Here is a 24141-nt window from a genome sequence, read left to right on the forward strand (position 1 = left end):
CTATTCTTTTATCCAATGATTGTCCTACTTCATGACCCAGTATTCCATATCTAGGAATGTAAAAAACTAATCTTGATGCGGACAAGTATGATGTGCAGAGATGTTCACTAAAGCATTATTTATAATGGTGAAAGATTAATCACTTCTTGGCCTTTTGGCTAAGATCAAGTTTAGTATCTTTTCTTATCAGTTTAATGTAATAGTGAAAAATAAGGAGAAATCCATCATCTCCAACAATAGATTTTTTCAATGATGATACAAGAGGATTAATGTAGGCAATAAAATTGTTTTTGATAATGTCTGTAGATTTTAGAAAAATAATTTTTAAAGGCATATATAATAAATGTCTTTTAACTATTAGTTTGGTTTTCTCAGTGGGATTTCAGTGTTGCAATAATATTTCTCTCTGCTTTCGTATTTTTAAAGAATTTTAATAACATGAGAAAATACTCATAAAATAATACTGAGTGAAAAGCAATAAAACTAAACTATGCTCATGTGTTTGTGCATGCACATGTCTAGGGAAAAAATTACATGATTAAAAGTATGCTAAAATATAATAATTATGTCTTCATTTTGAGATTTTAGATACTTTTATTTTCATTATTCTTTGTAAGTTTTTAAGTTTTCTTATTAAACATACCATTTTAATTTGAAATCTATGCTCTAAGGTCTTATTAGAGTATTAATGATAAAAGTCCTTATTTTGGTTCTTTACAGTAAGGTAATTATAGGAAAATAATTTAGATGTGTAGTTAGATCTCTTAAGTCAGTCTTTGCTGGTAGTGTAATGAAATCAGTATATATTTGATTTTTACTTCAACTATGTAATAATAAATTTTATGATAACATATAGCTAACATGTATTACTTATTGTGCAGGACAAGATACTCAAGTTTAAGCATTATCATTCAATCAGCATTATCACTCAGTTCTACTAATTTGCAATTCATTATATTGCTTTACAATTTTGCATACATTGTTTAACTTTTTTTAAATGCCTATCCCTAAGTTCACTGTTTCTTTCCATTATACATATCTATTTCTAACATAAGAACTATATTAAAAAATCATGTATACTTTCAAATGATTTCATATTTCTGGGTAATGTTTAGTGATGTTAGCAGAGTCCCACTGAATATTAAAATATTTAGGTATTAATTAGCCTTATCCTTTTTTTTATGTTCAGTTAGCCACCGTATAGTACATAATTAGTCCTTGATGCAGTGTTCAGTGATTCATTAGTTAAGTATAACCCCCAGTGCTCATCACAGCACGTGCCCTCCTCAGTACCCATCACCCTGTTACCCCCTCCCCCTAACCCCCTCCCCTCTGAAACCCCCAGATTGTTTCTCAGGGTCCATAGTTTCTCATGGTTCATCTCCCTCTCTGCTTTCTCCCCCTTTGGATTTCCCCCCCTTCCCCTATGGTCCTCCGTGCAATTGCTTATGTTCCACATATGAGTGAAACCATATGATAATCCTTTAAATGTTCAGTTTAACTATGTAGGAAATATATACTCTCCTAGGGAGAGACTGACTTTTGGAATGCCGGTGTGAGGACTGCATGAACCTGCTCTCCCCAAAAAGGAAAAAAATACGGGTCAAACAACTAATATCAACCATTTCAGAACTCTAGAAATTAACCAAAGCCACAGAATGGACTATGTTGTCTATCCAAGAGGAACTGCTAATCCTCAATAAGACTGCAGGTTCTGTGGCACTCTAATTTGGGCTTTTCCCACCCAAGCTCCCTTCTCTACTGAGTGGTATGGCAATGCAGCAGCCGTGAAAGCCAGTAGCTCACAGTCAGTAGACAGGACTGACTGAATTAAAATTCCCATCCCCAGAGCACTGTCAATATTTTATCTAAACTAGCAACTCCCTGGAAAATCCCCATTCTCAGGAGGTTGGGGCTATTTGATTTGACTCGGAGTTCAGCCCAGCAGTAAAAAATAGAATTTAAAAAAAAGTCCTGTCCCCCTGGGCATTACCAAAAACAAAAATCATCTGCTAGCAAAATCTGAGCTACCTAAGCCTATGATTTCAGGTGTAGTGAAACAAGAGCCTGGTCAAAGTATAAGAAGTCCTGAGGAACTAGGTAACCATGGGCAACTTTGCAAAACTCCAATATATTCATGGGGATCTAGAAGGCTATGAACATGCCTAGAAAGGAAATTACTTCATTCAAATACTCAGCTTGAGTATACTACCTTAAGGCCCTGCTCAAGCAAGAAATGAAAGCTAAAGCTATCCTATAAACTGCTTGAAGTTTGAAGGCATGCTTCCACACACAAATTCTCCAGCAAAGTGTGGAAGACATACAGACAAGATATTTAAGGAAATCTTGTGTACCAGTCATTGGTTATACCAACCCAAGTATGCCTAGGAAGCCAGGCTGAAGACAAAAACTTTAAAAATAAGAAAATAAAATAACTTTGTGGCAGGGAATGCAGAATCTATAGAATTCATCCAGGGAAAGTCACTAAACAAATGAACAACAACAACAACGAAAAACCAACAAATCCTTAAAGGGAGATTGTTGATAACATAGTTGTTATATTATCTAAGAAGTCCACTTTCAACGACAAATTATAAGACATGCAAAGAAACAGGAAAGTATGCCACAAACACATTTGAAAAAAATAAAAGCAAACAACAGAAAAATGTGCCCAAAGATACTGGACTTAGTTGACAAAAAACTATAAATCAGCTATTATAAATATGTTCAAAGAACTAAAAGAAACCAGGATTGAAGAATTAGGGGGTAAGTATGACAACTATGTCTCACTAAATAGAAAATGGAAATAAGGAGATAAAGATCATTTTCAAAAATCAAATAGAAATTCTGGAGGTGGAAAATACAGTAACTGACGTGAAAAATTCAGTAGAGGGCTCAATAACAGATTTGAGTTGACAAAAGAATAAGCAAGCTTGAATATAGATCAAACCTGAATACAAATCTCTGCATACAGAGAGTATACAAGCCTGGGTTACAGGAAAAAACTTCAGAGGGGTGCCTACATGGCTCAGTCGGTTAAGTGTCTGACTCTTGATTTCGGCTCAGGTCATGATCTCAGGGTTGTGATTGAGCCCTGCGTTGGGCTCTGTGCCCAGCAGAGAGTCTTCTTGAGATTCTCTTTCTCCGTCTGCCTCAGCCCCTCCCTCCTCCTCTCTGTGTCTCTCTCAAATAATAAATAAATAAATCTTTAAAAAAAACAAAAAACTCAGAGACCTATGGACCCTCCATCAAGCATACCAACATATGAATAAGGGGATTCTTAGAAGGAAAAGAGAAAAAGGGGCAAAATAAATATCTGAAGCAATAATGGCTAAAACCACCCAAATTTGTTCAAAACATTAATCTGCACATCTAAAAAGCTCAACCAGTTCCAGGGAGAATAAATTCAAAGAGATCCACATATAGTCAAACTGTCAAAAAAACAAAGACAGAAAGAGACTATTGATAGCAGCAAGAGAGATGCTACTTACCATGTCCAAGAGAGCCTCAGTAAGGTTCACAGCTGACTTCTCACCAAAAACCATAGAAGCCAGAGGGGTTGATATATTCAAAGTACTATAAGGGGGGGCGGGGAATCTGTCAATCAGGAATTCTATATGTGGCAAATCTATCCTTCAAAAATGAAGGAGTTTAGACATTCCTAGATAAACAAAACAGACAATTCATCTCTAGTACACCAACCCTACAAGAAATGCTGAACTGAGAGGACAACTGGACAGTAACTCAAATCCACACAATTAAGTAAAAAACACCAGTAAGACTATAGATAAACATAAAATATGGTAATGCCTCATTTCCTATCTGATCTAAAAGACAACTGTATAAAATGATCATTACAAACCTGTGTTGATGGGTTGATAATGTATAAAAATATAATTTGTATAATAAGAGCACAAAGGAAGGGGGAGGACAATAGCTATATTAGAACAAAGTTGTTATATGCACTAGGAATTAAATTTTTTTTTAGTTAATATGCTAATTGTAATCCCCGTGGCAACCACAAAGACAATAATTCAAAAAATAGAAAAAAACAACTAGGGAATTAAAATGGTACACTAGAAAACATTTAACAAAGCAGCAATGGAGGAATAGAATTAAAAAGACATAAGACCTGTACAAAACCAGTAGTAAACAGGAGATATAAATCCTACCTTATCAGTAATTGCAGTAAATGTAATTGGAATAAACACTCCTATCAAAAGGCAGAGTTTGGTAGAATGGATAATTATATATGACCCAATTATGTGCCATCTACAAGAGACACTTTACGTTCAAAGATACAAAAAAGTTGAGGGGCGCCTGGCTGGCTCAGTCAATGGAGCATGTGACTCTTCACCTCAGGATTGTAAATTCAAGCCCCACATTGGGTATAGAGATTACTTAAAAAAAATAACATCTTTAAAAAATGATATAAATAAGTTGAAAGTAAAAAGGTGGGGAAAATTATGCCATGCAAAGAGTAACCAAGGGCGCCTGGGTGGCTCAGTTGGTTAAGCAACTGCCTTCGGCTCAGGTCATGATCCTGGAGTCCCGGGATCGAGTCCCACATCGGGCTCCCTGCTCAGCTGGGAGTCTGCTTCTCCCTCTGACCCTCCCCCATCTCATGCTCTCTCTCTCATTCTCTCTCTCTCTCTCAAATAAATAAATAAAATCTTAAAAAAAAAAAAAAGTAACCGAAAGAAAACTGGGGTGGCCATTCTAATATCAGGCAAACTAGACTTTAAGAAAAAAAAATTGTTACTAGAGACAAAGAAGGACATTTTATACTGATAATAAAAAGGGCAATCCATAAGGAAGCTATAATAACTATAAAGACATTGGCACCTAACAACAGAGCACCCTAAATACATGAAGAATTGAGGAGAGAAATCAATAATTCAAAATAAATTATTGGAGACTTTCATACCCCACTTTCAGTAATGGATCAAATGAGGCATAAGATCTATAAGAAAAGAGAAAATAACACTAAACCAGCAAAACCTAAGAGATATGTATAGAACACTCCATCCAACAGCAGCAGAATATGCATTCTTCTCAAGCACAACTGGAAAGTTCTACAAAGTAGACCATATGCTAGATCAAAACAAGCCTCAGTAAATTTAAAAGGTTTGAAATCATGCCAAGTATGTTCCCCAACTACAATGGGATGATATTAGAAGTCATTAATATTTGAAAATTCACAAATATGTGGAAATTAAACATCACACTCCTAAAAAACCAATGGGTTTCAAATCACAAGGAAAACTAGAAAATACTTTAGGTACGTGGAAACAAAAACACAGCATGCCACAATGTATGGAATGCATCTAAAGTGGTTCTTAGAGGAAAATTTAGTGCTTTAAGTGCCTATATTAAGGACTAGGAACAGTCTATAATTGATAACCACTTTAAGAAACTAGCCAACTAAACTAGCAAACTAAACCCAAAGCAAGCAGAAGGTAAGAAATAATGAGATAAAATAAGTAGGGAAGAAAAACATAAAACAAATTCAACCAAAAGATTTTTTTAAGATTAACAAAATTTATAAACCTTTAGACCTTTAACTAGACTAAAAGACTCAAATTACTAAAATCCAAAATGAGGGAGGATACTACTACCACCCTTCACAGAAATACAAAGGTAGCTACACAAATATATAGCCAATAACATTTGAAAAGCAGCTCAGCTTTATGTTTTATGTTTGACATTTTTTTTATCTCATTTTATTCTGAAGCTAGATTATCTATAAGGTCTTTTTAGGATAAAATATGGAAGAAAATCATATGAGGCAAAACCATTTTAGGCAAGTTCTTAGACATGACACCAAAAGCATGATCCATCAAAGAAAATATTGAAAAATAGAATTTCACCAATATTAAAAACATTTCATTTGTATGAGAGAGATACTATTGAGAGAATGAAAGATAAACTACAGACTGGGAGAAAATATTTGGAAATTATATATCTGGAACATGATTTGGGTTCAGAATGTGTAAAGAATTCTCAAAGCTCAACAATAAGAAAACAATCCAATTTAAAAATAGGGAAAAGACTGGAAGCAATACTTAACCAAAAATATATATATATATAGGTGTTCTGGAAAATTATTTGCCATTTTCTTGTAGGATTAAACATACATTTACAATCTGTCCCACAAATACCACTCCTGGGCATTTATCCTAGACAACTGAAAATTTATAATAAATAGAAGGGCTGTAAACATCTGTGTATAGGTTTTTATATGAACATATAAATAGCAATGGAGAAGGGACTGACTTAAATCTGCATAACAAATCTTACTGAACAACTCTCATTTATCATACTTTTTATATGAACATATAAAAACCTATACACAGATGTTTACAGCCCTTCTATTTATTATAGGCCCAAACTGGAAACAACCAAGATGTCTTTCAACAGGTGAATGGATAAACAAATGGTGGAACATTCACACAATGAAATATTATTCCTAATGAAGAGGCATGAAACCTCAATACACAATACTTAGATGTATTTCAGAGGCATTATGCCGAGTAAAAAAAAGTCAATATCAAAAGTTACATATAGTATGATTCCATTTATATGACATTCTCAAAAAGACAAACTACAGTCCTGGGAGAGGATCTGACATACATAAGGAGAGCATGATGAAATTTTTACAGATACAGAACTGTTTTATACCTTTATGGTGGTTTAGAAGAGGAAAAGAAATCTTTTTCTCTACCTTTCTTTGGTCCTCCAGGTGGGGCCCTATAAATTAGACTGGCCAAAGACAGATTAACAAATATATTAACATGTACATAGTACATGTACACTTGGGAACATCCAGTGATGAGTAACCCAAAGGGATGGTTAGAATTTGGACTTAAATACCATTTTAGGCTAAACAGTGGACAGGGGATTTAGGGTTTCTGGGCAAAGGAAACAAGTTATGGGAAGGTGGTCCAGGAAAAGTATGGTAAATGAGAGTTGTTCAGTAAGATTTGTTATGCAGATTTAAGTCAGTGCCTTCTCCATTGCTAAGAGTTCTCCTTTAAGTCTTCCATTGATGAGAGTTAAAAGTCCTCCTCTTGCTGCTATGGGAGAGAGACATTTTTACAAAGGAAAACTTCCTGCATAAATGTAAATTTCCTTTATAAAAGGAAAAGTAGTGCCCTGTTTTTAGAGTTTTTCCTGTACCTACTGGTTCTCAATGGCCATTAGCTCAAAATAATCCATATGCCAAAGAGCCATATTTTGGGATGGCATATTCTGGTACCCTTCAGGAATGATGGTTCTATAAATCCATACTTGTGTTAAAATTCAGATAATTGTATACTCTAAAAAGTGTATTTTTATTTTAATTTGAGCAATAAAAATGTCTAACTATGAAAAAAAAAAGAAAGAAAGAAAAAGAAAAGCAGCTCAGCATCATTAGTCATTGGGGAAATGCAAAAAAAGCCACAATGAGATATCACGTCACAACCACCGGAATGGCTATGATCGAAAAGACAGATAAAGTGTTAGCAAGGGTGTGGAAAACTTGAAACCTTCATACGTGTTGGTGGGAATAGAGAATGGTGCAGCCATTTCGGAAAACAGAAGTTGACACAGATACTTGTATGGGAATGTGCACAGCAGCATTATTCATAAAAACACCACACATTGAGGGCTCCTGGGTGGCTCAGTCATTAAGCATCTGCCTTCAGCTCAGGTCATGATCCCAGGGTCCTGGGATCGAGCCCCGCATCGGGCTCCCTGCTCAGCGGGAAGCCTGCTTCTCCCTCTCTCACTCCCCCTGCTTGTGTTCCTGCTCTCGCTATGTCTCTCTCTGTCAAATAAATAAATAAAATCTTTGGAAAAAAAAAAAAACACCACACATTGATTGTATCTATATGAATCTCCAGAAGAGGCAAATCTATAGAGAAAGTAAGATTAGTGGTTACCCATAACTAAGAGAGTAGGGGTTAGAAATAGGGAGTAACTGCTAATGGGAATGCAGTTTCTTTGTTGGGTGATGAAAATATTCTAAAATTTGACTGTAGTTATGGCTCAACAACTTTTTTAATATACTCAAAACCACTAGTTGTACATTTTATTTTTTTTAAAATCTGTATTTATTTGACAGAGAGAGACATAGCGAGAGCGGGAACACAAGCAGGGGGAGTGGGAGAGGGAGAAGCAGGCTTCTCACCGAGCAGGGAGCCCGATGCGGGGCTAGTTCCCAGGACCCTGTGATCATGACTTGAGCCGAAGGCAGATGCTTAATGACTGATCCACCCAGGCGCCCCTAGTTGTACATTTTAAACGGGTGATGTTTATGGTGTGTGAATTATATCTCAATAAAGCTACTTTCTTTGAAAAGTGAATCATTAATGGTAATGAACCAGACATTTCATTTCACATTTTTATCCTTAAAGAATTAAGTTTTGGCACCTAAATTGTTAATATTTTATCATTTTAATATTTGATGAGAGCAATGTTTACAAAGATGCCTTTTTTTTTTTTTAAATAAATTTAGCTGGACAACTCAGCCAATCCGCACATTTAGCCCTTCAACTACCATACAATGTACTTGGTTTAGGTCGAAGTGCAAATTTTCTTGATCATCTGTATGTTGGCATTCCCCGTCCATCTGGAGAGAAGGTGAGTAAAAATTTATTTTGTTTACAATTAATGTGTCTTAATATATACTTTTCAAATATTTAAATTCAACAATTTGAATTCAAATAAATCTTTTTTAATCTCTTTAAAGAGAATATAGAAAGAGAGAAATAGGTAGTGACCTATCTAAGCTTATCTTACATGGAGCACATCGTAATTTAAAGATATGGTTTTCTACCACCTCTCATAAACCTCATGACCTCCTGTCCCTCTTGCCTGCTTTTTCTCTTCATCTTCACTATCTAACGTAAAATATTTTGTTTCTTGTCATACTCCACCTCTACTTGAATTTTAGCTTCAAGCAGCACTTGTACATAGCACTGTGAACAGTACCTGCTACACTGTTCAGTAAATATTTGTTAAATTAATGAATCCATGAGACAGAAATATAATCCTTCCCTCAAAAGATCAAAAAATTTTTGCTAATAGTGCACAGGAGCCCCATTTGGGGCTTAATATATATAAATTTAGCTTAATCCATACCTAGGATTTCAATTAATCAAGGAGCACTTAAGCTTTTTCCTTATTTATTTAGAATAATAATTCTGTTTTTAAAGTATACTAATGTAAAATGTTCTTAAATTCTTTTTCCAGTCTGTACGAAAACAAGAGTGGACTGCAATCATTCCAAATTCCCAGCTAATTGTCATTCCATATCCTCACAATGTTCCTCGAAGGTAATGTCCTTGCTTGAACTGATTTTGGTAAAAATACTGTCAACTCAGAATCATAGGTACAGTTACATCTTTTAAAAACTCTCTCTGTTCCTGCTGTGTTCCCATGAGTGCCATCATTTAATTTGCTTACAGCAAACCTTAAATGACTAAACATTCCTACACAAAAGGTCCTTGACTTTTTTTATGAAGAACAAATTAAACCTTATTAGAAAAACAACAGGTTAACTAATTAGGGATTTATACATATTCTGCTTCAATAAACTGATCTTCAGTTTACTAGCTATAAATTCCAAAATTTCAGAATGCTGAATTTTTTAGTAAGCATTGATCTTTTTAATAAATGCTTGGGAAGTGGTATGTATCCCACAGTGGTGAGGCACAAGTTTTAGAGTCAAAGAGACCTTGGCTAGAAACTAAGATCTACTGCTGAGGGTCCATTCCTGCACCTGTAAAGTGGGAGATAGAATACCTACCTTAAAAGGATGTAGATGAAATATGCATAAGACAATGCCCAGCATCAAGTAAGTTTTCAGTGATACGTGTCTTTTTTTTTTCCTTATTAGCAGAATATATTCCTTTTATAGGAATAGCATTTAAATCTAACTCCTTATCTTTGTTCATTTTTCTTTAATTACTAGAGTGATTCCACTGTTTTTAAAAAGTAGGTGATAAAGGTATTCACTAACACTTAAATTTCACTGGGAAGAATATAACTTGTTCTTAAGGCTAGGCTGATATCAAAATGAAAAAATAACCAAAAAGAAAGGATGTAATGTACCTATGAATATGTAACCAGTGAGGTCCTGGTTTGTTATGTTTCTTCTCAAAATGGAGGCTGTATTGTTCTTTATTAAGTTTTTAGATGGAATATATTCAGTGGTTTGCTAGAACCAGTTCATGCCACCTGATGAGCTGATTGTATGCATCTTTTTCCCACTCTGTTCAGTGGGAATCGGCTATGATGGGAGTATTTACAACATGAAAATTGGCAACTGCCAATCGGCTTTTTCCCCACCCCACAGAGCCAGTTTAACAGCATACCACAGGATATATCTTACGGTGGATTTAAGGGCTTAAGAAAACAACTTTATTACAACATTATGCTTGAAATAAGATAACATCAGTAGAGGGGCACCTGGTGGCTCAGAGCACACGACTCTTGATTTTGGGGTTGTGGGTTCGGGCCCCATGTTGGGTATAGAGATTATTTAAAAATAAAATCTTAAAAAAAAAAGATATCACTAGGGGCGCCTGGGTGGCTCAGTCATTAAGCGCCTGCCTTCGGCTCGGGTCATGGTCCCAGGGTCCTGGGTTCGAGCCCCATGTTGGGCTCCCTGCTCAGTGGGAAGCCTGCTTCTCCCTCTCCCACTCCCCCTGCTTGTGTTCCCTCTCTCACTGTGGCTCTCTCTGTCAAATAAATAAAATCTTTAAAAAAAAAAAAAAGATATCACTAGAAACAATAATGGTCTGAGTTCAGATATTTTTTAATGAATCTTTATGTTTGTTATTTTTCTGTACATGAAATTTATAACAAATCTAGAAAATCTGTACCATGAGTAGGAAAATGTATAAATTATGATACTTCTATATGGTGTAATATGACATAGAACAATCTATTAAAATAGAGTGGTAAGCAAAAGACAATAAAAGTTCATTTTGAGTATGTCTAGTAAGCAACCATTTGTGATTTGAAAAAGATATCTGTGTATATATGTCTATATATGTATAAAATATCTCTGGAAAGATATGCAAGAAACTGCTTAAGAATGACTGCTTCCGAGTAAGAAATTAAGGACTGGCCTTTTGTCCAATTTTTTCTTACCAAGATTCCTATTTTCATGGTTTTTTAAAGTCTATTTAAAAAGAACTATCAAAACAATCTCATGAAAGAACTTTTTTTTTAAGTATGAGGTAAGGTACTGAGAATAGCTAACCTCAACTAACAGTATTCGTTTTCCTACTTTTGAGTTTCTAGAAAATTCTTTTATAGTTTTCTTTTATAACCTCAACATTTTTCATGTTTCTCTTGCTCTTTCTGAAGAAATGTTCTTTTCAAATTTATGTACATAATAAAAACTGAATTGATTTTAGTTTGAGGTGTATTTTGAGATTTATTGACTAGAGGCTAACTTACAGATCAATAAATTTTAATTATCCCAAAATAAGTCAGTCGCTACTTGCTATTCATCAGAATGATCTTACTTTTATTAAACTTTTAAAATGAAAATAGGCTGAATGGATTAAAAAATAAGACCTATCTATATGCTGCCTACAAGAGACTCACCTCTTGTGATGTAAAGACTTAAGAGACTAAAAGCGAATGGAAGGGAAAAGATGTTTCATGCAAATGGAAACCAAAAGAAGCTGGGTGGTTATACTTACATCAGACAAAAAAATTTAAAACAAAGACTATGATAAAAGACAAAGAAGGGCATTACATAATAATACAGGCATCAATCCAACAAGAGGATATAACAATTGTAAATATTTATGCACCCAACACAGGAGCACCTAAATATATAAAGTAACTATTAACAGACCTAAAGGGAGAAATTGACAGTAATACAATAATAGTAGGTGATTTTAAAATGAAAATATATCTATTACCTATTTTCAGAGAGAACAAAATTCTTTGTATATAACCACCTACAGTGTTGATGATATTAGACCCCAGTTTTAAGCTTTTCAGGGTTTGCAAGTGCTGTATTATGTGGACTGTTTTAGAAGAAAGAGCTAGTTCTATTCATGCTAAAGTCTGTATATTGCCATTAACACTAAGGGACTAAAAGTGATTTTGTAAGAAGTCTCAACATCATTGTAGTAATGTAAACCCTCCAACATGACACAGAAATGATAGAAGTATTTTTACACAAGCCATCTATCTACACCCACTGAGATCCATGGCTGTTTTAGTTGGCCATAGTATATACGTGAACAGGGGTCAAAAAATAAGGTGATATGAGATCTTACCAAAATCATGTAACTATGTATATAGCCTTAGAGTCAAGGTTTCAAATTCAGCAAGTAAATCAAGATGTAAAAACAATGTTTAAGATTGTCCTGAGTATCCTTAACAGGTTTATTTAAGAATAATTCTCACAGGATCAAAGAAATATAATGAAGCATCTCATCAAAAATTCTATTCTATTTCAGTTCTCTGAGTAAAATCTGAACTCTGCAGGATCATCAATATTCTTAGCGCTATCTAAATTTAATTGCTGTTGTTTTATTTATAGTGAATGGATAGATGGGAAAATGAATTAATGAATGAATCAACTGACTCATTAATTAATAGCTATTTGCTTTTCGGTCTCAGTAGAATTTTGTTGTTTTTCAGTTAAAATGTGTAATTTTAATGATTCTGTTTTATCTGCAGCTGGAGTGCCAAACTGTATCTTACACCAAGTAACATTGTTCTACTTACTGCTATAGCTCTCATCGGTGTCTGTGTTTTCATCTTGGCAATAATCGGCATTTTACATTGGCAGGAAAAGGTTTGTTCATTTAAATGAAATTTGTTAATTTGTAATAGTAATATATTGCTCTTTAAAAACACTGTATTTTAAACTTGTATCTAAACTGCTAGTAAATTTATATGATAGCCCCCTTTCTCCTTCTCATAAACACTGTATAAAAAATCTACACTTGGAGTGTTGTTTTTAATTATTATTTAGGGGTTTTTCACATTCTATCCGTAATGTCCTCTTACTGATTATAATTTCTTTCATCCCTTCAAGTTACTAATGTCCTTAGAAATTTATATAAATCACAGGAAATTATTTTAAAACTTCAGTGCTGTACAATAGTAATAAAATGATCACCCAGAAATTTCCAGGTATATCAAAAAACTTAATTAGAAATAATTTCATAAAGCCCTGAAAAATAATAATCTTTTTTTTAACAAGCCTGTGTTTATTATCTACTGATAAAGCCATGAACAATTTTTTCCAGGAATAACAGCTATGTCTATATAAAGAATTAGAGCACAGAGAGGTTAAATGATTTTCTCAAGGTTTGGATGGGAAGTAACAACTAAAATGATAAACATCTTTTCCATCTATAAAGTATTCTTTGCACTAAACATTTTTCTGTTCTTTAGTATAACCCCTAAATAATAATTAAAAACAACACTCCAAGTGTAGATTTTTTATACAGTGTTTATGAGAAGGAGAAAGGGGGCTATCATATAAATTTACTAGCAGTTTAGATACAAATTGAAAAAGCTAATTTCTATGAAAATGTGAATATGAATTAAGTACATGAATTAATATGAATATATATTAAAGTATATAACTAGTAGGTTCCAACAGTGTTCCCCAAAAAGGGCTTCTTCGTGTCATAAAAGTGTTTTCTTTTTTTGCACCTACTCTCTTTGGATTGTCATGCCCATCATAATCATTTTTTGTTAACTAAATTTACTATGTATTTTAGCTGTTTTAACTTAGGAAAAAGAGAAGATCTTAATTGTTCTGATAAGTGTTCATAGGTTTGTCTCTTCCTAAAAAATTACTCCTTTATACATCAAAAATGATAACAGAAACTTACATATTCAGTTAATTTTAAGATTGCAACTTAAGACATAAAATAAAGGGTGATCCTACATACTTTTGTCCAGAAGTGTCAGAACATAATCTGAAGTATTACATAGCTCTAGACCTATAAAGGAAAGGAAATTAACTTCATTAATTTCTCAGATCATCTGATTACAGTATAAACATTGTGGACTTACAATAATAATGATGCAATGGCTAAAAATTGAAATTTTAAATACAGGTGTGGATTTGACCATGTATACTCTCCTGTGATACTGTGGTTCATCGCCTACCTCTTTGACCACTTCTCTTTCACCTAGCTGGGTGCTCCTTTCTACCACTTCCTAACCACAGTGTCTGCCCTAGGCTGTCTTCTTTCTACACTGCTCCTGCCAGTTTTATCCAAAAGCATAGCTTCAAGCTATTACCTCAAATATCCCTAACACTCATCTGTCCCTAAAGTTCTCTTAGCCCATTTCCAGCTGTCTCCATGACATCTCTACCTAGATCACTGACAAGCACCTTAAAACTAATATTTTAAAGCTTTGTCTCTCTTCTTTCCTACTTACCTATAAAATTTGACCAGTTGCCCTACTGATTCTGCTTCCATAACAATCTGTGCGGCTGACTCCACTTCTGCATTTCTACTCCCAGAGCTTTAGGTTCAGCTCCTTGTCCTGTCCAGTCCTGCCTGGTCTCTCTGAATCCATTCTCTCCCTTCTCGCTTTTCGCTCCATTGACCACATTGCTGCCATATAACTCATCATCAAGTTTAGCCTTAATCATGTCACTCCGCTGCTCAAAAATCCCTGCCTAAAATGTGTCAACTCCTTAGCCTAGCCTTCATAGAACTTCCATGTGACTCCACCATATACCTTTCCAACCTCGTTTCTCACCAGCTGCTTTCACATATTCCCTGCTCCTGCCCAACTTCCCATGATTGCATCTGCTCTACCCCCAGCTTGGAATGAATGCCTCTCCCCTTTCATTTCCGTAAATACTATCTTTTCAAAGCTTTCCCTTTCCTCACTCCAACCTAGAAGTAATCTCTCTCCCAGAATATTAGTGACAGTTTTCACTTTTTTTCCTGAAATACAGTTATTCAGTATGTTTTGCTTTTTTCTTTAAGTTCCTTGAGAACAAGATACAAAACTGAGGATTTTTTTTTTAATCCCTCAAAATACCAAGCACAGTACTTAGGTTAAGGCCAAAATAATTAATGTACTTTACTTAGATTCGTTTATTAACATTAGTATTACGAATGGGAAAAATGTAATGGTTCCATCCTTGTAGAATCTAATGTTTACCACTACTTTCAAATAAATAATGATAACAAAATAAACATTTAAGGAACATTTCTTATTGGTTTTTAAATTCAATTAGTGGGTTATTAATTATAAAATAGCTACTATAAACTACAAAAATTTCATAAGATAATTACATAATAAAATCACATCTTTTATCTACTATTTGCTTAAAGATTTGTTTTTTTAATGAACTATTTTATATTTCAGAAATGAGTCTTTTCTTGGCACTTTCCTGTCATTTATAAACTAATCTAAAATTCTTTTTCAGAAAGCAGATGATAGAGAAAAACGACAAGAAGCCCATCGGTTTCATTTTGATGCTATGTGACTTGCCTTTAATATTACATAATGGAACAGCTATTCACTTGATTAATTGAAATACTAAATTTGGCTGATAGAAGAAAATAAGGGACTTTGAATATTATTTATAAATGATGTATCCTTTGGTAATTATTGAAAAGTATTCAAATAAATATGGTCTGAATGTGTCACAGGTCTTTTTCTAAAGCACTTTGTATACAATAATTTGGGTTATTTAAATGTGCTGTACATTTTTGTTACTTTGTGGAATGTGTTGCATGTACTCAGGTGTTTATGTATTTATAATCTTACTAGAATAATGATGATGGAAAAAGACATGTATAAATAAAAATAAATGAACAGGGATTTTTGTGTTCCACTTGAATTGGTCTTGCTTCTTATTCTAACAATACAAATTATACCTTTGTGAATGTATCACAGATAAAGTTATTTCACCTTCGTCACAGCAGGTGACTGTACACGGGATAGTGCTTGGATACTCTCTGGCTTTGGAATTGCAGTCCAGCGGGCTTGCCTTAAATTCCTGGTTCCACCACTTACAAGCTGTTTGAATTTGGCTAGTTGTTAACATCTGTGAGCCTAAGTTTTCTTGTTTACAAATGGGGCTAGTAATACTACTCACTTGGGTTTGTAAACATCAGATGGGGTGATGTATGTGGAGTGCTTAGCTTGGTGCCTAGCACAGTTAGTTAACTGCTCAGTAAGTGGTAGTTGTCGTGATTAGTATTTTTAGTTTGTTTTTTTTTTTACAGACTTCTACAACTAATTATCAAAATATATAGACTCAATAGAATGTTATTTTCAGGCATGAGGAAATCATATTCTTTGGAAAACCTAAATTCTCAGTGGTTGGCATCTTACATGACAACTTACTACTTGCTCATATTAACTAAAAATTATAGTACCCTCCAAGAATTAATATGCACTAAAAATTTTCATTTCGACACTGATCTTTATCATGTGATAATGAAGAACATTTGATTTCTTGAAAGGAAACTGCTGTAGATAGCATCTAAGAATGCAAATCTTCAACCACATTTTTACTCTCAAAAGCAGAGTCTGTGATTTACATTCAGACCTCAAGGCAAATTTTTGTGAACTTCACCTCACCAGAAAGTTACTTTAAGACTTAAATCTAAGACTGGGAAAAGTTTATACATCAATGTTAATAATTTTCTAATACGCAATGGACATGTGATGGCTGTAAAACACAAAAACTTACCTAAAAACAATTAATTTTGTTCTTCATGTTACTTTTTTCTTTACAGTTCATTGAGAATGGCATGTGTTTAAGTGGTTTACTTTGTGTATCTAAGCATGTTAATATGTCTCCTTAATAAATACTGTGTATTGAAACAAAGTATTTTGGTGAGTTTGTAAATATTTTTTAAGTATAAAGTCTAAATCACTTATCCTCACCATGAGACAGAGGTAAAATGACTCACCCATTGCCTCCTTGTGAGTTCATGCAAGATAGGAATCCCCTGACTATAGTACTACGTTAATTTACTAAACAGTTATCAACAGCAACACTGCCAGGCACACACCGTCCTAAAGACTGTTAGGCTGAGTATCTCTCAACTGATACAGCATGAGCTTTTTTGTTTTTGTTTTTTAATTATTATGTTATGTTAATCACCATACATTACATCATTAGTTTTTGATGTAGTGTTCCATGATTCATTGTTTGCGTATAACACCCAGTGCTCCATGCAGAACGTGCCCTCCTTAATACCCATCACCAGGCTAACAACCCATCCTCCCACCCCCCTCCCCTCTAGAACCCTCAGTTTGTTTTTCAGAGTCCATCGTCTCTCACGGTTCGTCTCCCCCTCGGATTTCCACCCTTTCATTCTTCCCCTCCTGCTATCTTCTTCTTCTTTTTTTTTAACGTATAATGTATTATTTGTTTCAGAGGTACAGATCTGTGATTCAACAGTCTTGCACAATTCACAGCGCTCACCATAGCACGTACCCTCCCCAATGTCTATCACCCAGCCGCCCCATCCCTCCCACCCCCCACCACTCCAGCAACCCTCAGTTTGTTTCCTGAGATTAAGAATTCCTCATACCGGTGAGGTCATATGATACATGTCTTTCTCTGATTGACCTATTTCGCTCAGCATAACACTCTCCAGTTCTATCCACGTCGTTGCAAATGGCAAGATTTCATTCCTTTTGATGGTTGCATAATATTCCATTGTATATATATACCACATCTTCTTTATCCATTCATCTGTCAATGGACATCTTGGCTCTTTCCACAGTTTGGCTATTGTGGACATTGCTGCTATAAACATCACGGTACGCGTACCCCTTTGGATCCCTACATTTGTATCTTTGGGGTAAATACCCAGTAGTGCAATTGACACAGCATGAGTTTTAAAACTTACCTGGAGTCAGGATCTAAGGGAGGAGTATGTTATAAGCCAATAAAATGTTAAAGAGAAAAAAAGAAAAAGAAGAGGAAGGAATACTTCACAACTCCTTTAATAAGGTCAATATTTCCCTAATACCAAAACTCAGTACAAGAAAATAAAACTACAGACCAATAATATCCCTCATAACATAGATGCAAAAATCCTCAACAAAACATTAACAAATTGTATCCAGAAATATATAAACAGATAACATGTAGTGACCAAGTGGGTTTCATCCAGAATGCAAAACTAATTTCACTATTTGAAGGGGAAAAAGCAGTATAACTCACCATATTAATAAATCAGAAAAACCCATCTTTTATCTTCTCAACAGACACAGAAAGAAAACTTAAGAAATCTAACATCCATTCCCAATCTAAAAAAAAAAAAATCTGGGCCTCCTGGGTGTCTCAGTCATTAAGCTTCTGCCTTCGGCTCAGGTCATGATCCTGGGATCCTGGGATCGAGTCCTGCATTGGGCTCCCAGCTCCGCGGGAAGCCTGCTTCTCCCTCTGCCTCTGCTGCTCCCCCTGCTTGTGCTCTCTCTCTGTCAAATAAATAAGATCTTTTTTAAAAAAAATCTAGACAAACTATGACCAGAACTTCCTTAACCGTAAAGGTCACTTTTTTTTTAAAAAAAAATCTGCAGCTAACAACATACTTAATGGTGAAAGACTGAATGCTTTCTCCCAATGATTAGGTACAAGACAAGGATGTCCTCTCCCACTGATATTTTTCCACAAAGTACTAGAAATCTTAACTAAAGTAATAATCCAAGAAAAGGAAATAAAAGGCATAGAGATTGGAAAGGAAGAAATAAAACTACCCCTATTAATAGATGACATGACTGTCTAGAAAATTCCCAGGAATCTATAGACACACACACACACACACACACACACAAAATACCTCCTAGAACTAAGTGGATTTATCAAGTTTAGCAGGACACAAGGTCAACACAATCATTTATCTATAAACATAATGAGCAATTGGAAATTGAAATTTTTTTAAATACTATTTAAAATGGATACAATAATGAATTTTTTATTCAAAGATTTTATTTATTTATTTGATAGAGAGAGAGACAGCAAGAGAGGGAACACAAGCAGGGGGAGTGGGAAAGGGAGAAGCAGACTTCCCGTGGAGCAGGGAGCCCAATGCAGGGCTCAATCCCAGGACCCTGAGATCATGACCTGAGCCGGAGGCAGATGCTTAACAACTGAGCCACCCAGGCACCCCAATAATGAATTTTTTTAAAGATTCATTTATTTAAGAGAGGGAGAGAGAGAGAGAGAGAGAGCGCTCATATGAGCAGGGGGAGGGGCAGAGGGAAGAGGGAGACTAGCAGACTCCCTGCTGAGCAGAGAGCCCAGTGTGAGGCTCAATCCCAGGACCCTGAGATCATGACCTGAGCCAAAATTAAGAGTTGGACACTTAACTGACTGAGCCACCCAGGCGCCCCTGAAATTCTTATGTAGAACTATAATGAAGCATGCATGGGATTGGTATGCAGAAAACTACAAAATAACAATGAAAGAAATAAGGAAGACTTGAATGTAAAGACACTGTGTTCATGGACTGGAAGATTCAACCTAGTAAAGATGTCAACACTCCACAAAGTGATCTATAGATTTAATACCATCCCTATCAAAATCCCAGCAGTATTTTTTGTAGATATAGACAAGATGATTGTAAAATTTATATAAAAGAGTGAAGGAACTAGAACAGCTTCAAATAATTTTGAAAAAGAAGGCAAAGCTGGAGGAATCAAACTATCTGATTTTAAGACCTCCAGTAAGTCTTTTTTTTTTTTTAAAGATTTTATTTATTTATTTGAGAGAGTGAGAATGAGAGAGAGAGAGAGAGAGCACATGAGAGGGGGGAGGGTCAGAGGGAGAAGCAGACTCCCTGCTGAGCAGGGAGCCCGATGCAGGACTCGATCCCAGGACTTCAGGATCATGACCTGAGCCGAAGGCAGTCGCTTAACCAACTGAGCCACCCAGGCGCCCAAGACCTCCAGTAAGTCTTATAATAAAGTTATAGTAACCAAGATAGTGTGGTATTGACAAAAAGATAGACACATAGAGCAATGGCAATGGAACAAAATAAAGGGTCAAGAAAGAAACCTACCCAAATATAGCTATTTGATCCTTGACAAAAGTTAAAAGTGATTCAGTGGAAGGCAGTCTTTTCAACAGTTGGTTTTAGAACAATTGGCCAAAAATAGGCAAAGAAAAAGGAGCTTGACCTAAACCTCACCCCTTCTATGATAAATTAACTCAAAAATGGATCATAAACTGAGGCACCTGGGTGGCTCAGTCGGTTAAGCATCTGACTCTTGGTTTCAGCTCAGGTCATGATCTCAGGGTTGTGAAAGGGTGGAGCCTGCGTAAGATGCTCTTTCTCCGTCTCCCTCTGCCCCTCCCCCCCATGCTCTCTCGTTCTCTCTCAATAAATAAATAAATAAATAAATCTTTTTTTTAATGGATCATAAACAAATATAAAAAATAAACTATAAGACTTTTAGAAGAAAACATAGAGGCATATCTTCATGAACTTCATGAATATCTTCATGAGTTAGGCAAAAAGTTCTTAGAAATGACACCAAAAGTATGATCTATAAAAGAAAATATTGATAAATTTGACTTCTAAATTAAAGACATCTTCTTTGCCAAAACCACTTTCAAGACTATGAATAGACAAGCTGCATATAGGAAGAAAATATTTGCAAATCACATATCCAACAATGGGCTTGTATTCAGAATGTATAAAGAACCCTTAAAAGCCAACAATACGTAAACAACCCAGTTTAACAGTGAGCAAGTACTTGGACACATCACTAAAAAAGACAGACCAACAGCAACTGATGAAAAGATACCCCACACCATTAGCTGTTAGGTAAATGAGTATTAACATCATGAAAAGATACCATTACACCCCTATTATAACAGCTAAAACAAAAAATAGTGACAACTCTAAGTGCTGACATGGATGAGAAACAACTAGAGCAGCTGGGATTCTCATATTCCTGGTAGGAATGCAGAGTGGGAAGACCACTCTGGAGAACAATTTGGTGATTTCTAAAGTCAACTGCATTTTTATATAAGAGCAAATCAGATACAAAATAGATTTTAAAACAGGTAACATTTATAAATTCATCAAAGCCAACTACCCATGAATAGCACAAGATGTATCACATCTCTGTGGGGTCAATTATAAAACTTTCTTCAGAAACAATAAGAAGTCTTAAATAAAGATACGTCTATACCATGTTTATGGACAGGATGACAAAGTATTGTAAAGATGTCAAATCATCCCCAACTCCACTCAATATCCCAACAGATTTTTGTTATTGTTGCTGCTGCTAAACTTGATAAGCTGTTTCTAAGATGCATACGGAAATACAAAGGGCCAAGAATAGCCAAGACTATCTTGAGAAAGAACAAGAACTTGCCTTGTCAGATATCAAAACTTAATATAAAGTTATAATGATTAATACAGTGTAGTATTAGTGAAGAGAAAGATGGATTCCAGACCTAAATGTGAAATGCAAATTTATAAGCTTTTAGTATTTAATATAAATAAATAACTTCATGATCCTGGGATAGGGATGGGTTTCTTATTCAAGTCACTAAAAACACTGTAAGGGAAATTTTTTATGTATAGGAGCATATTAAAATTAGTATCTTCTTCTGTTCATCACAGACACTATTAAATGGGTGAAGACAAGTCATAAAATGAAAAAAAAATATTTCAACACATATAACTGATTAGTTATACAAAATAGAGAAATTCTATAAAATTATTTAAAAAGACAGCCCAGTAAAAAATTGGGCAAAAGTTTTGAATAGGTCATTCACTAAAAAAGGAAATCCAAGTAGCCAATAAACATATAAAAAGGTGTTCAAATTTGGGAAATGCAAATTAAGCAAACAATCAGAAATAGATTCATAAATACAGAGAAGAACAAATTAGTGGTTGCCAGAAGGGATGGGCAAAATAGGTAAAGGGGATTAAGAGGTACAAAATTCCAGTTTCACAATAAATATGTCACGAGATGAAAAGAACAGCAGAGGGAATAAGTAAGATTGTAAGAACTTCATGTGGTGACAGATGGTAACCACATTTATCGTAGTAAACATTTTGTGATGTGTACAATTATCAAATCACTATGTTGTACACCCTACTCTAATATAATATTGTATGTCAACTATACTTCATTTTTTAAAAAAGTAGTTATGTTCCATGAGAAAAAAAAAAAGAAAACAAAAGGAAGGAAATGATAAAAGAATAGTGATAAACTCTAGGGAATTGGGAGAAGATTATAATCAGGCACAAGCACTTGGGGAGCTTCAGGGCATACGTGAAGTTTTATTTCTTGATCTGGGTGGTGTTTACATGGCACTTTGCTTTATAATTAAACTGTACATACGTGTTTGTTGTAGACACTTTTCTGAGTATATTTCACAATTTTTATAAAATCTTACAAAAGTTTTCCAAAGATCCTTTTGTAGATCACATATCTAGAAATATGTTTCATTACAAATCCTATATATTTTTACAGCATAAAAAATAGTCTGAGATTTGTTTGTTTTTTTTTTTTTTAATATTTTATTTATTTATTTTGACAGAGAGAGAGACAGCGAGAGAGGGAACACAAGCAGCGGGAGTGGGAGAGGGAGAAGCAGGCTTCCCACTGAGCAAGGGAGCCCGATGCAGGGCTTGATCCCAGGACCCTGGGATCATGACCTGGGCTGAAGGCAGATGCTTAACGACTGAGCCACCCAGGCGCCCCAGTTTGAGATTTGTTGCTAATAATTGCAATAATTTAGATACAACTTCCTTACAAAAATGAAAATTGAATAACACCAATATATAGTTGAATATATATGCATTCTAATCACACTAACATTAATAGCATAGGATATCAAGCAGCACAAATATTCAGTCCATCAAGCCGTTAAGTTGAACATTTAAGAAAGTTCTTTTATCTAGCAAACATTACCAAATAACTACATGAAGAATTTTATAGTTTAATATTATGGTTTCATGTTGTACAAATAAAATAGCATTCATTTCAGCTTGCAGTAAACAGGCTTAAGCATAAAGTAAACAGATATTTCAAAATGGGATTTTGGCTTTTAAGAAAATGATACCAAGGGCTTCTGGGTGGCTCAGTGGGTTAAGTGCTGATTCTTGATTTTGGCTCAGGTCATCATTTCAGAGTCATGAGATCAAGCTCCGAGTTGGGCTCCACGCTGGGTGTGGAGCCTGATTAAGACTCTCTCCCTCTCCCTCTACCTCTACCCCCCTCAAAAAAAAAAAAAAAGAAAGAAAGAAAAAGAAAATGATACCATATAAGTTAGTAATGTTATTCTAAGAAATATCATTAGGACCTTTCTTAGTTTTTCACAATCAAATGGAAGTACCTGGATGATCAGAAATTTTCCTGATAAAGTTGAAATACTTTAGTACCGGTGGTAGGCAGTATTTCTTAAAAACTTTCTTGCTTTGGAATTACACTAAGCAGAAATTTGGGAACAAGTATAGGTGACAGTGTTACTGAAAGAACTGATTTCGACTCCCTGGAAGCAGCTCTTCTTCAAAATCATTAACACAGGAATAATTTTGGTTCATGAGTGTATGAGTATAGGGGCTGAATTTTGTCCCCCACCCTCTAAATTCATATATTGAAGCTCTAACCCTCAATGTGACTGTATGTGGAGACTGGGCTTTTGAGGATGTAATTAAGGTCAAATGAGGTCATAAGGGTGGGACCTTAATGCAATCTGAGTGGTGTCCTTCTAACGGGAACAGACATGAAGTTTGCAGTGCACAGAGGATGGGCCATGTGAAGACATAGCAAGAAGTCTGCAGTCTATAGGCCAGGAAAAGAAGTCTCACCAGAAACCAATCCTATGTACGCCTTAATCTTGGACTTCTAGCCTCCAAAACTATGAGAAAATACGTTTCTATTGTTTAAGCCCCCCAGTCTGTGGTATTGTGTTATGGCAGCCCAAGCAGATGAATACGAGTTAAAATTTTTTTCAGTTTCCTCTTTTCTTTCCCTAAAAAACTCTACAGTTGTATAATAACAATGAAATCTATATGATATCGCTTTTCACTACATTTTGCCATCATCATTGCCATATCCACACACTGTAAGAAAAGCGGTGTGAGACCCCTATGTTACTTCAGAACAAAATAGATTTTCCATACATTAGCTTGGTTATGTGTAAAT

General features: G+C 35.0%; 1 protein-coding gene and 1 pseudogene across 1 annotated transcript in view; both read left to right on the forward strand.

Moving 5' to 3' along the window:
* The window catches only part of ITFG1 (integrin alpha FG-GAP repeat containing 1), a 329904-nt gene extending 313064 nt beyond the window's left edge, over positions 1-16840 (forward strand). The window contains exons 15-18 of the mRNA XM_036120167.2: positions 8501-8625; positions 9238-9320; positions 12697-12814; positions 15428-16840. Of these exons, the coding sequence (XP_035976060.2) occupies positions 8501-8625; positions 9238-9320; positions 12697-12814; positions 15428-15487 (386 nt within the window). The 3' untranslated portion in view covers positions 15488-16840. The remainder of the gene's footprint in view (positions 1-8500; positions 8626-9237; positions 9321-12696; positions 12815-15427) is intronic.
* LOC118553198 (U2 spliceosomal RNA) lies at positions 139-225 on the forward strand (annotated as a pseudogene).
* Positions 16841-24141: the final 7301 nt, after the last annotated feature.

The sequence above is a fragment of the Halichoerus grypus genome, chromosome 15 (assembly GCF_964656455.1).
Source record: "Halichoerus grypus chromosome 15, mHalGry1.hap1.1, whole genome shotgun sequence".
NCBI lineage: Eukaryota > Metazoa > Chordata > Mammalia > Carnivora > Phocidae > Halichoerus > Halichoerus grypus.